The sequence below is a fragment of the Homalodisca vitripennis genome, chromosome 4, assembly GCF_021130785.1.
Source record: "Homalodisca vitripennis isolate AUS2020 chromosome 4, UT_GWSS_2.1, whole genome shotgun sequence".
Taxonomy (NCBI): domain Eukaryota; kingdom Metazoa; phylum Arthropoda; class Insecta; order Hemiptera; family Cicadellidae; genus Homalodisca; species Homalodisca vitripennis.
The window spans coordinates 61,728,034-61,740,970 of record NC_060210.1 but is presented as its reverse complement, the minus strand read 5'-3'; the positions used below and the strand labels follow the sequence as shown (position 1 = coordinate 61,740,970).

At 32.4% G+C, this 12,937-nt stretch overlaps 1 protein-coding gene across 1 annotated transcript in view; it reads right to left on the bottom strand.

Moving 5' to 3' along the window:
- The window catches only part of LOC124359367 (protein transport protein Sec24C), a 35,869-nt gene extending 23,218 nt beyond the window's left edge, over window positions 1-12,651 (bottom strand). The window contains exons 1-3 of the mRNA XM_046812058.1: window positions 12,501-12,651; window positions 7,117-7,289; window positions 741-1,267 (exon numbers count right to left, since the gene is read on the bottom strand). Coding sequence (XP_046668014.1) covers window positions 741-1,267; window positions 7,117-7,288 — 699 coding nt within the window. The 5' untranslated portion in view covers window position 7,289; window positions 12,501-12,651. The remainder of the gene's footprint in view (window positions 1-740; window positions 1,268-7,116; window positions 7,290-12,500) is intronic.
- Window positions 12,652-12,937: the final 286 nt, after the last annotated feature.

Genomic DNA, 12,937 nt, shown 5'->3' with positions numbered 1-12,937 from the left:
AATGATCTACCTTTGTCTATTAATTCCAAAATTAGATTACGGTAATCACTTTCATTGTGGTCCATTGCCACATACTGTAGGTACTAAGTACATATTTAGGTATTAGGCTTTTTACAACTAACGAAGAGGGAAGATTTCAATCTTCAAAACTTAGTGTTATACATTTTGTAACATATAATGATAGCAATAATAATTTAGAATAATTTATTATATGCAGATTGTAAGCAATGTTAATAATAAATATTAATATAATAGATGGTCAACTTAAAAAATAAAATTTATCTGTCACACGCATTTAGGCATTCCGACATCTTCAATGTACCTCTAAAGCAAATTATAAACAACTAAACATATAATTATTAACTTTGTTTATAAAAATCACAATTTAATTGTTATTTGTCTTTACATGTATATTACTTTTAAGGATATTAATGATTATTTGTTCTAATGTTTATACATTACTTTATAGTCATTAAAAGAAAGCAGAATGAAACATTTATCATCATGGTGTTTCAAACCTCACTAATTTGTATGTTTAAAACATTCATGGAGGGCTCCAGGACATTTTCCCCAGAGAGATATTTAATACAACCCTGAAGCAATCAATAAACCCTCCCTGTCTTTATTCACAAATTATCAGTTTTATTTTACGTATGACCTTCATAAGTTTTCCATTTGAGTTTGCTTTGTGATTTTGTAATAATTTATCTTGAACAAAAGATTACCAAATTCTAACTTACATTTTGAGATGTGGGAGGCATTCTCGGCCCATTAATGGTCATGCCTGACATCTGAGTCTGCAGCTGTGAGGTAATGTTAGAAGGAGGCAGTCCTCCACCAGGCGGTGGAGGCATTTGACGACCAGGCCCACTTGGCTGCTCTGGCTGTGTCAGAGGCATCGGTGTTCCACTAGGCTGCTGTTGCATTTTGGGACTACTTTGCAATTGAGGACCACCTTGCTGGTGAGGTCCATTGACCGGTGGGGGCATGTGGGGGCCATTCACCGGTGGAGGCATATGAGGGCCATTGAGCGGTGGAGGCATATGAGGGCCGTTGAGCTGCTGCTGGAGGTGTTGACCCTGAGGCTGCAACTGTGGTCCGCCTAAGACTTGAGACTGTGGTTGTTGTGGACCCATTCCTGGTCCCATTTGCGGTCTTGGCATTGTCTGCATACTACCCGGGATCGTACCCATACCACCCGGCATCGTCCCTACACCTCCTGGATTTGTCACCACGCTACCAGGGGGTGGCCTTGGTGGAAAACCACCTGAAATAAAAAAAAATTATGACAATGTAGTTCTTAACCTGAGGGTAGATTTTCAAGGGAGACGTCCGAGTATTAAAATAATAAAAAACAAGAATATAGCTAACCCAAGACTGTATTCGTACATCTGGCAACACTGAAAGTTAGATCAAATAAACTCTATAATAACAGCCAAGAGCAATAGGCCTTCCTGTGTAGTTCAATTGGACTCCATGATGCGGGCTGATGATTATACGCTAAGCTTCTTTGTCTTTTTTATCCTCGCTCGAGCAATATTCAACAACCTGTCACTATTCTTCATAATATATTGGACCTTTTTGGCTACGCTTGGTTCGTCGACAAGTGATGTGAGGACGCGGCTTGCAAGCGATTCTTGTAGTGCTCACTGTCAGTGCAACTTCCTGTCACCATATTTATTATAACTTTTTACGCTTGCTTAGTTTGTTAGTAGCATAGTTTGGTGGACCAGTAAACATAAAAAGTGTGGCAGACAAATGATTTGTTTTTGTAGCAGGCCTAAAAATGGCTAGATCACTGCAAAATAAAAGACTGTATAGTGATAATTGTATTAAATATGGATTTACCTTTCTTGAGAAAAATGGTTACCATTTACCTCAAAGTGTTATTTGCCATGTTGTTTTGAGTAATGATGCCATGCGGCCTAGGCGACTGAAACAACATTTGACAACAAATCATTCTATAATGAAAGACAAGCCTACTTTCATTTTCATTGCAAAGACAGACGGTCTTAAACGTATGAAACTCGGACTCTACTAGAAATTTTCAAATGGAAAACGAGAAAGCTATTGAAGCTTCCTACAAAATTGCCTTACTGATAGCAAAAGACAAGAAATCTCATACAATTGGTGAGTCACTTATAAAACCTTGTATACTTATTGCTTGTAGAACTCAATGAAGAAAGTTGTAGTAAAGTTGAAAAGATTGCTATGTCAAACGACATCGTAAAATATATAATTGATGACATGGTTCTGAATGTAAAATATTAAGTGGTTCAAAAGTTAAAAAAAAAAAAAAAAAAAAAAAAACTCTACATTCATCTCTTTACAATTTGGTCAAACCAGTGATATTTGAAATTTATCATGTGCCCAGTTTTTTTTGTTTTGTTTTTTTTGTTGTTGTTGCAGATTTATTGTAGAAACATTTTGTTTTAAAAATCTATTGAAACAACAACTAAAACTGTTCCTATATTTTCTGCACTTGATACATTTTTAGTATCTAATGATCTTCCTTGGTAGAAACTTATTGAAATACGAGGTCCAATCAAAAAGTATCCGACCTCGTCGTGTATCGCGGCTTCTCCTGCCAATAATGAGATAAGATTTGTTGCGACAATAGTTCCTACTATGATAAGGAAAGGTACAAAGTCTTATCTTGATCCCCCGACTGGTTCGCCGGAGACGGGTCAGTATGTACTGATAAGTCAAGTGCGCGTATCGGTTTTCTCTAACTGTGAAGATGACGGAAAAAGTGGAACAACGTTATTGCATTAAATTTTGCGTGAAACTCGGAGAAAAACAAAGTGAGACCATTCGGAAAATTCAGCTAGCATTCGAAAATGAGGCAATGAGTGTTACGCAGATTAAAGAGTGGTATAAGCGTTTCAAAAGTGGTCGAACCTCGGCAGAAAGTGACGCGCGTTCGGGCCGACCAAAAACAAGTCGAACTCCGGAAATCATCGAGAAAGCAAAAGTTTTGATCTGTGAAAATCGTCGAATGACTGTGGAGGAAGTAAGTACTGAGTTAGATGTCAGTTTCGGATCAGCTGAAGCAATTTTAACGGATGACTTGGGATTGCGCCGGGTAGCCGCAAAATTTGTGCCAAAATTGCTGACAGACGAGCAGAAGCAACGGCGATTGGATGTTGCCGAGGACATGCTGCAATGTTGTGAGGATGATGCGGACTTTTTGACATCGATAATAACTGGAGACGAAAGTTGGGTCTATGGATATGACCCTGAGACCAAATTTCAGTCATCACAATGGCAGTCTCCCCAGGATCCTCGGCCAAAAAAAGCAAGGCAAGTTCGAAGCAATGTCAAAGTGATGCTTACTACTTTTTTCGACCACCGTGTAGTTGTGCACCATGAATATGCCCCTGAGGGTCAAACTGTGAATGCACAGTACTACTTAAGTGTCCAACGTCGTCTCCGAGATGCGATTCGCCGCAAAAGACCTGACTTGTGGGCGTCTCAAAATTGGCGGCTACACCACGACAATGCGCCAGCTCATTCTTCCCAGCTCATTCAAACTTTTTTGGCGAAACACGGCACTCCGCAAGTTCCTCAGCCTCCGTACTTTCCAGATATGGCTCCATGCGATTTTTGGCTCTTCCCCCACCTCAAAAAACCATTGAAAGGCACCAGATTTGAAAGTCGAGAAGCAATTATGAAAAAAACGACGGCTGATCTCATGGCGATGCCGAAAAGTGATTTTCAAGACTGCTTCCAGAAGTGGAAACGTCGCTGGAATCGTTGTGTTGCTTCTCAGGGTGCTTATTTTGAAGAAAATTAACGCCAGCTTTTTTCAGGTAACTTCAGTTTTACGTTACACCAAAAGGTAGGATACTTTTTGATTGGACCTCGTATGTACTAATGCAGATTAGATATATCAGGTTATTGGTCAGGATTTATAGAATTGACTATAAAAAGAACTGTAAACTAGTTGGTTCTCACTTATCTTATACAGACAAGCTTTAGCATTTCAAACTGTACTCGAGTCATTCAATGTTGCTTTAAACATAACAATTAAAATATGAAACATGACTAATCTGGGCCTTTGAGCAAAAGACTTTTTGAGACACTGTATCAAGAATTAAATAGCGATCACGTAAATTTAGTTTATCCCATTGACGTTCTTGGTTTTCTAAAGGCAATATGCTTGCCAAATTATTTAACTTAAAATTAGAAGTTGAAATCTTCTTGATGACTTCAAGACAAGATCTGTACATCAAGGTCACAGATAAAAGTTTATCTTTTATTTAGCATACTTATCTGAATTTGTTTGAAATGAGCAACAATTCAAACTTGAAGCTACAAGGTTGTAAAACATTCTAAAAGCAGTTAATAGTTTCACTGAAAAGACAGCTCTTTTGCAACACCACTCTTTTAAAACAAAATCGGAGAGTATTTTCCAGATGATAGTTAAGAGAGCTGGCAATTTAAGTTAAGAGATCCATTTAAAATCGATGTGGTTTCAGGTTTTACGTGTATAAAATATCCTGAATTTGAACTATTAAAAAAAATTTTATATGTGCAGAAGTGACAAATGTCAATTATTTTTAGAAAAAAACTTTTTTAGTAACCTTAAATAAAAATTTTGTTTTCCTAAAATTTTTAACAAGATAACAGTAAAAAAAAACTGGAACCGTACAACCTTGACACTTTTGGACCAACCTGTGTACATGAAGCAAAATAAATTAAAACTTTTTTCAAAATAATTAGTGAATAAGAGACCTTTAAAATGAGGTATAGATTTACCAAGCTTTAAATTTAAAAATCTTGATAAAATGACCCCTACCCTTACGAAAAATAGGCATTTTGGAATATGTTTGGGTGTTCAAAATTATTTTCCAGAATTCTTGAATTCTTTGGGGTAAAAATATGGGAGTTTTCGTTAAAGCGAAGAAGGTAGGTTATATTATATTACATTAATTAGCAATTATATTATTGCTAATGATAAACAATAGCCAATGCACATTAATAAAACTGTAAACATAACAGTAACAAAACAAACTGTCCTATATTCTACACACACACACACACACACAATAACCTTAAGAAGAAAAACTAAATATCTTTTATCAAAATTGAAGAATAAATAGTATATTTAATCTTGTAATTGTAAATTGATTAAATTTTGTATTCTTTTAAAATAAAACAATGCTTAGCCTCCCAAGAAATGTAATTAATTAAATAAAACAAAAATGAAAAACATTAAATGTATTAAACAAAATTATGGTTAATAGAATAGTTAGAAGCACCTTTTCTTAGAATGGCCAAATGCCATAATAAATTAAATCAACTAATCTAAAGCAATAAAATTATTCTAAACACAAATTACATTTTTATAATTTACCTTAACCCTTGAAATGCTGATTACATTCACCTGTAGTCTACACGCTTTTTAGGAGTTTAGGAACCATATTATGTTGAAAGTAAATAAACAGCAGATAAACATTAACTCTAGAAGTGGCAGCGCCGGAATTCCGGCCCGATTATGTTGCGTCGCATTACGTTATTTTTGAGGGAGTAAATATAATCTGATTGTGATAAAAATCATATATTTGGAAAGATGAAGAATCATACTTTAAAATAATAATGTATTTTATTAGGTTTTATACTATTTATAGATATCCTCTATGGATATAGTATATAAACAGTTACGCAGCGGACATCTGGCCCGCCCGCACAACATTTGTTTACTTTCTTGTGTTGTTCCAAGTCCATAGTTTGGAGTTTATTTCAGCTGGTTATTACTTATGAGCTAAATAATAGTATATTACACATATTTTTGTAAATAATTTGTGATAAAATTAGTGAAGTCTTTAGAGATAGATCAAGTGACTTGAGAGAACTGCTATTCTGAACTGCTTGAGGAGCTGAATTCTACACTTGTATATATTGTAAATGTAGGTATGTAACTTTAATGCGTTTTATATTTATTTTTTAGTTGATTTAAACCAAAATGATTCATAAAAATGGTTTTAGGGTATTGTATACATTATATGTCAACATGTATATATCGGCTTTATGTCTTACCCCTGTGCATAAAAAATAAGTGCGTTGGTAAATTTCCGTAAAAAACATAAAAAGTGTAAATATGGATTTTAAAAGTCATATAAACTATATATTTCTGATATCACCGATAAATTCTAGATGAATATATTAGAATTGTTTTTTTATACGCTTGAAGTCAAGTACAAAACGGAATCCGAGGATAAAATTTAATTTTTTTACTTTTTTAAATCTTTTTGACGCATCAAAAATTTATGACAAGAAAAAAAATTTGTTTTTCTGTAGAACATGTTGTTTTGTGTTCTTTCATAAAACAAATGATGTATAATATGTTAAGTTTAGAGCATTAGTTGAGGTAGTAATATATATTAGAAAAATACACGAACAGTTGGCCTAAAACACTGTGCCACTACAGAGAATTTATAATGCCATCTCTAGGGTTAACAACGTGTAACATATGATATATCTCTCTTTCAACAAATGCTACAGAATAATTCAAATAATTACCATACATACCATTGCATGTTAAAAAGTTAAAATTATCTAGTTTTAGAGAAAAAGATTTTCTTTTTTCACATTTAGCATAGCATAGCACTTCACAAAACTGATTAAAATAAAATAAAGAACAATCTGTAACAAATACATAATATACAACTTACACATTTACCTTTTTTTATGCACATGGAATAAAAAAATGAGTTTGTGCCAGCTGAAAACCCCAAAAATCTGGCAAAGTCAAACAACTATTTCAACAGGTGAGGTGAGGGGAGTTTTAAAGAACCCAAAAGAGTCCATTTTAGTATTTTACATATTTTGGACCTGTATTATGATTTTTTTAAAGACAAATATCTGAAATAAAATACATAGGAAAGTCAAAATTATTTTAGTTACAAACAGCAAGAAAATATCTTGTGTAAAGAGTAACAACGTTTTCAGCTGACAATATGCACAGCTAAAATATATAGTCTAGCAACAGCATTTAGAAAAATAGACGGCATAAGAATAAATTAGTAGTGTAGATTTTCTAGTTTATTACTATATACAAAATTCACTGTGAAATTCATTTATGGACCGTAAATGTCGATACATGAAACTTACCCATTTGACCAGGTTGAGGCATAGGTGCAGGGCCATTCTGAGACTGCTGTGGTCTGAATTGTTGCTGTGCAGGAGGCATCATCCCCTGAGGGGGGGCAGGGTATCCACCAAAGCCTGCCTGAGCATTGAATTGCTGGGGTGGAGGGGGCTGCTGCATGTACTGGGAGTTCATTCTAAGGAGAGAAACACATCTTGTAAACAGCTGCATTAAACAGTAACAAAATATGTTTTGAAGACAATTAACTACATGTATAGTATTAAAGAAATATATATATATATATATATATATATATATATATATATATATACATATATATATATATATATATATATACATATATACATGTTCTTGGATAGATAATAATAACCAGAAAGACATATATATTTTAATAATCAGTTGTTTTAAACTAAACAAAAATAATCTTACAAGATTAACACTGAAACTACAGAAGCCCGAGGGGTAGAATCCTATAGTCGGATGTAATTCAAATCCACGAAGGTCAATGAAGAATAATCACAAAGTATTGTAAACACTTTATAATTAGCATTCATTCATATCAGCAAAATGTTTGCCTGTATGGCTATTATAAATTAGCCACCATAAAAATATCAAGTAAAAACCGTGTTTTTGATAAAATATGTAAAAATGTACCCTATTCACTATTACTGAATTTAAATAAGAACATTATTATCACATTGTTGTTAAGACTTGGAGTAGTATGAGTAAATATAAAGAGGGAAATAAGAAAAGTACAAATAGTTTAAAATTTTAAATAGTGTTGTAATAATTCAATGATTGCTTCATAAAAACTACAGTTCAGCTAGTCAGATTATATCTACTCAAATTCATCACAGTCCGTACGATTTGTTTAAAGTTTCACACAAGGCAATCGGACATATTTGCTAAAAGTCTATGTAAAGAATGAGATTTTTCCTTTAATTGGGACATCAAAATCTGAACTCATGTGATGCACTTTTTACAATTTTTAAGTTTAGTCTGTATTTTGATTTGATGAATGTCACAGCTGAGAAGAACAGATGTATAAAGGTTTAAGATATTTGTCATCTTTTCTAGCAATTACTTACTTAGTATGTTCAACTTTTCAAACAATTCAAGTAAGAAAAGCTATCTTCAACAGAATGTTCTTATTAATAAATGTATCGGCAATGACATGGTTTTTATCCTTCTGGTAAGCATATATTTAGTGTCTTAGCTCAAAGATCCTAGAAATGGTGTTACCAAGAAATAACCAACAAGAACTATGTAGAATAAAAATAAGCGGTCAGATCCAATGTCCTTTTACATTTGTTCAAAAAATCTCACTTTTTAGGAGTGTACTTGTCAATATCAGTGTAGTTGATTGCACCCATAACAATGTTAAGTATACCGTGCTGTTCCTTAATGAGATGTTTAGCAACTAATACTTCTCTATGGACGATGAATGAATTTGTTAAAAAATGTCGAACTATTTTTCAAAGAAGGCTGATTTTGGAATTTTAGTAATGTGTATTCCGTAGATTTTTGGCTTTTGGCCAACTATAATTCAATAAAACCATAATAGCTAGTTTGTTATAATATAAAACTACAATTAATTGTGGATAAGGTTGCAGTATGATAAGCGGCCACCAAGACAATTGTATCATTATTTCTGATTACAGTCGAATCCCGTTAAGACGAATTTCAAGGGCTATAGAAAAAATTCGTCTTTTTGAAGTATTCTTAATAAAAAGGTTTGTTTGATCAAGGTTTAATACTGCCATTATTTGTCTTATAGAGGTTTCTCCTCGCTCTAAGACAACTTCTATAAAAAAGATTTTTGTGGCCAACCTCTATAATATGAATCATTGTTTTTGTAACAAAATATTTTTCAATGTACTTGATAAAAAAAAACCAAAATTAAAAAAATACAGTATTTACGTATGTATTAAATCACTGGTACATATTGTTTTAGAAACTTATACATAATAGATCAATATTTCACAAAAAATAAAAAATTGCAATCAAGTCTCGAAAAAGTTTTTATAATTTACCTACATGAATGGTTGCCATGTCCAAAGTGGGCTCTAACTCGACGATACTTCATGGAATATAATCAAACAAACAAATTATATAAAAGGTGTTTTTAGGATTGAGTGTTACAAAATTACAAGTGGATTTGAAAAGTTTTTTCTTATGAAGGAATTAGTTTTATCAAAAGGTAACAAACATTTATGTGTATTTATTAAATGTAACAAACAAAAAGACACAAGATATTCTTCTTACTACAGTATTAGCCATAATAAACAGTACTTGTTGTCACGGCTTCGTGTTCATTACTTCTTTCTTATTTGAGGTTAGTTTATGCTAACATGGTGATAATAACGGTAAAGTTTTTATTGTAGAGCATTATTTTCGCTTATACAGAATTGGATGTGCGGGTGGGCCAAGCTTTTCATATACTACATTACTTTTTCAGAAATATTTCCACAAAACCCGCCTAGTAATGCTGTGATTTTTAGTCTTGTTGAAAAAAACTTTTTTTAAGGAACAATGGAGAGACTCTTACTGTAAATCAGTATCGATATAGAGCCATTCTTGATCGTTTTGTGAGAGACCTCAGGAGGTTTGTTGTGCACGAAACCTGCCGTTAAATTCACAGTGGTTCCAGCAAGATGGCGCAACCAGTCACACTGCCTTAACATCATTGCTTTCCTCCAATAAACCTTTGGCAACCGTCTCGGGTAGGGTCCAATAAGCGGACCCGGTTTTTTATATCGAAATTGGCAAACGATATTACTTAATCATAACCATCGATATAATCAATCGATACTGATTAATTATTTTTAACAATTAACTTAAATAATCTATATGAACAGCTGTAAACACTTTCAAATAATACAATTAAGGTAATATTTTAAATGTCACATAAGTAACATTGTGTATTAAAAATTAAAAATGGCTGTCAATCTTAGGAAGCTTCACGAAATTGCTTTAAAAGACAATAAAACATGTTTTTATGGCTTCAGAATGTTGGGTTAGTACCTAAGAATCCATTATGTGATATTTGTGGAAAGGTAACAAATGTAACTGTCAGAGGAGCTAACATGGTCGTCTTCAGATGCAAAAAAGAAGGTAATGGTAAAGGTTATTTGTTACATCATTAAATTCACATTTTAATTTAAAACATATGATTGTCATTACTTTTATATCGATTGATAGTCTATGATTCGATATGCGAATATTAGGTATCGATGATTATATTCTTCGATATAAAAAACTGGGTCCGCTTATTGGACCCTACCCACCGTCTCATCTCCCTTAGTACAAACTTTCCTTACCCAGCCCACTCCCCCGATCTTACAACACCAGACCCCTACGTCTGGGGAATGTTGAAAGAAAACATTTTCTGTGAGGACCCACCATCTACCATCGTTCAAGTCAAAGAAACATAACCATGTGTATTAGGAGAATGGAACAACCCCTATTCATAAAAATGATGCAAAACCTACAAGAATGGTACGAATGTTGCCTCAAACTGAACTGGGATCATATTGCTGAACTGGGATCATATTGAACATGTTAATACCCGAGTTTAACCGATTTTGCTTCCTTTGACTTGTATTTATTGGTAAAATCTATATGTAATGTTACTGTGTTTACCATAATAAAATATTACCATTTCAGTACTGTTTATTTTAGCTAATACTGTACTTAGAAGAATAGCGTATCTTGCAGATTGTGACACAAATAACATAAGTTCATTCATAATCAAATGTAAACAAAATTATATTATATTGTTTAAACGAATTTCAAACAATATTGTTATAATATATAAGAAAAACCGCTAGCTTTAACTCTTTTAACCTCGGCCACTATATCAAGTGATGCCCCAAAAATCCCAAGCAATTTTAGACAAAGCGTATGAGTATTGTAAACAACTCATAGCTAGGATATTTTTTATGTTATCAAGCTAATTCTGTTTTATTTTATTTCTTATTAAATTGATTTGACAAAAATATAAAAAAAGACTAAATATGTAATATCTTGAAAATTATATCACAAATTATATCTTGAAGTTGTGGCTTGAAGAGTTAATTAATTGTAAATAACTATAAAAAGAATGCCTACAGTATAATAGCGGCCACCAACACAATCGGATTATGATTATAAATTTTAAATATTGATCCTATCAAATACGACATTTGACGTATAGATACTCATATAATCATTGCTAGCTTTCTTTATTTAGACTAGTGACGTAATTACCAGCTGTTGTTAGTTTGTTTATGTAAGAGAAGGCTAGTGACACAAGGACAGGCACAATGGCAATGAATATGCAGATATTGGCTCAAAATAATTTTATAAACTGAGCAATGTTTTAAATGGTTACAAGAACAGTGACGTACATGTCTTCTTTGTTTCACAAGCAGTCACGTTTATCCTTGAAAATACATAAGGTAATTAAATGTTATTGTTTTGTTGTAATTATATATCATATTTTAATTTTTAAATTATATTAAAATTTATACGTTAATTTCTAAGACTGAAAACAAGCAAAACCATGCCGTTCTTTGAAATATCTATTACGTTATTTGGTCTAACATTTTGTTTTTAGTCTTTGACAGTTTGCTTTCAGTCGGTTGGATAGTCATGAATATCGATGATTCAAATAATTCGATAAGCATAATCCGATTGTGTTGGTGGCTGCTTATTATACTGCAGCCAAAAGAATGTGTCTGTTTTCAATAGTTTAGGTATTTGTATTTCTAATAAATACTTTGGTTCGCTGAACCAATTGTCTTGGTGGCCACTTATACTGCAGCTGTGAATAAATCAATACGTGATATGATAAACTAAGAATGAAACTTTTAATTTAGGTCTTCAATAATTATTTATAAATAGCTTGCCACTTCTAGGATTAAGCATGAGAAAATGTTATAATAATGGGCTTGACCATGACTTTAAAATCATCAATCTCCCTGCTGTTAGGAATAAATATTTAGCCAGCAAAGGTTTAGATGAATATATTAGTAACCATAAATAACTATATAAACCTAATTAATAGCTGAAGTATAGGCTACTAATATTAATATGTAGATTTAAAGTAAAAATGATCTAAATTTAGTCTATTTATACAGTCCAGGCTTTACCACATAAGGAAATTATAATAGAAAACAGCAATTTTAGAAATATTGTCTATTATTTAATTAAATGTGACATTTAATATTTGTAGTGTCACAAGTGTACATAAATATAAGTATGATTATTAATAATTATATATAATAAAAATGCTAGCAACTGGGCAGTTGTCCATTACAGCCTCAAATTATTGGTAAACTAAAGTCAAGTTTAAAATCACATAAATAAAGAAATAAAACTACATAAAATTAAAAAGAATACGTACCTATATATTTAAAATTGGTTCTGTTATTTTTATTACAATAAAATCACATAATAACTACAGAAAATAAAAATTATGTCAAGATCGACCACAACACGTAATTTTGACACAAACAGCTGCTCCCTTGCCACGTAAGGCTCGACTGCACATGCGCATTAGTAGCCACGTCAAAACTGCCACTTGGATGATGTTTCGATTAAGTTTTTGTTTAGTTGTAATGTAAGTTAATCGTACTATAAACAGGAAGTAGCAACTGTGTAATATAAATATAAATCAAACATAATTATTACCTAAATAAAATACATTTTTAAATGCTATTACAAATCTTTGTAAAATAAAATAAGATTGCGACAGCTCCTTGACTTATTTGCATTGCCTAAATAATGACATTTGAGGAGATATATATTTCTTTTCTACAACACTTCCGTCGTAAAAAGATG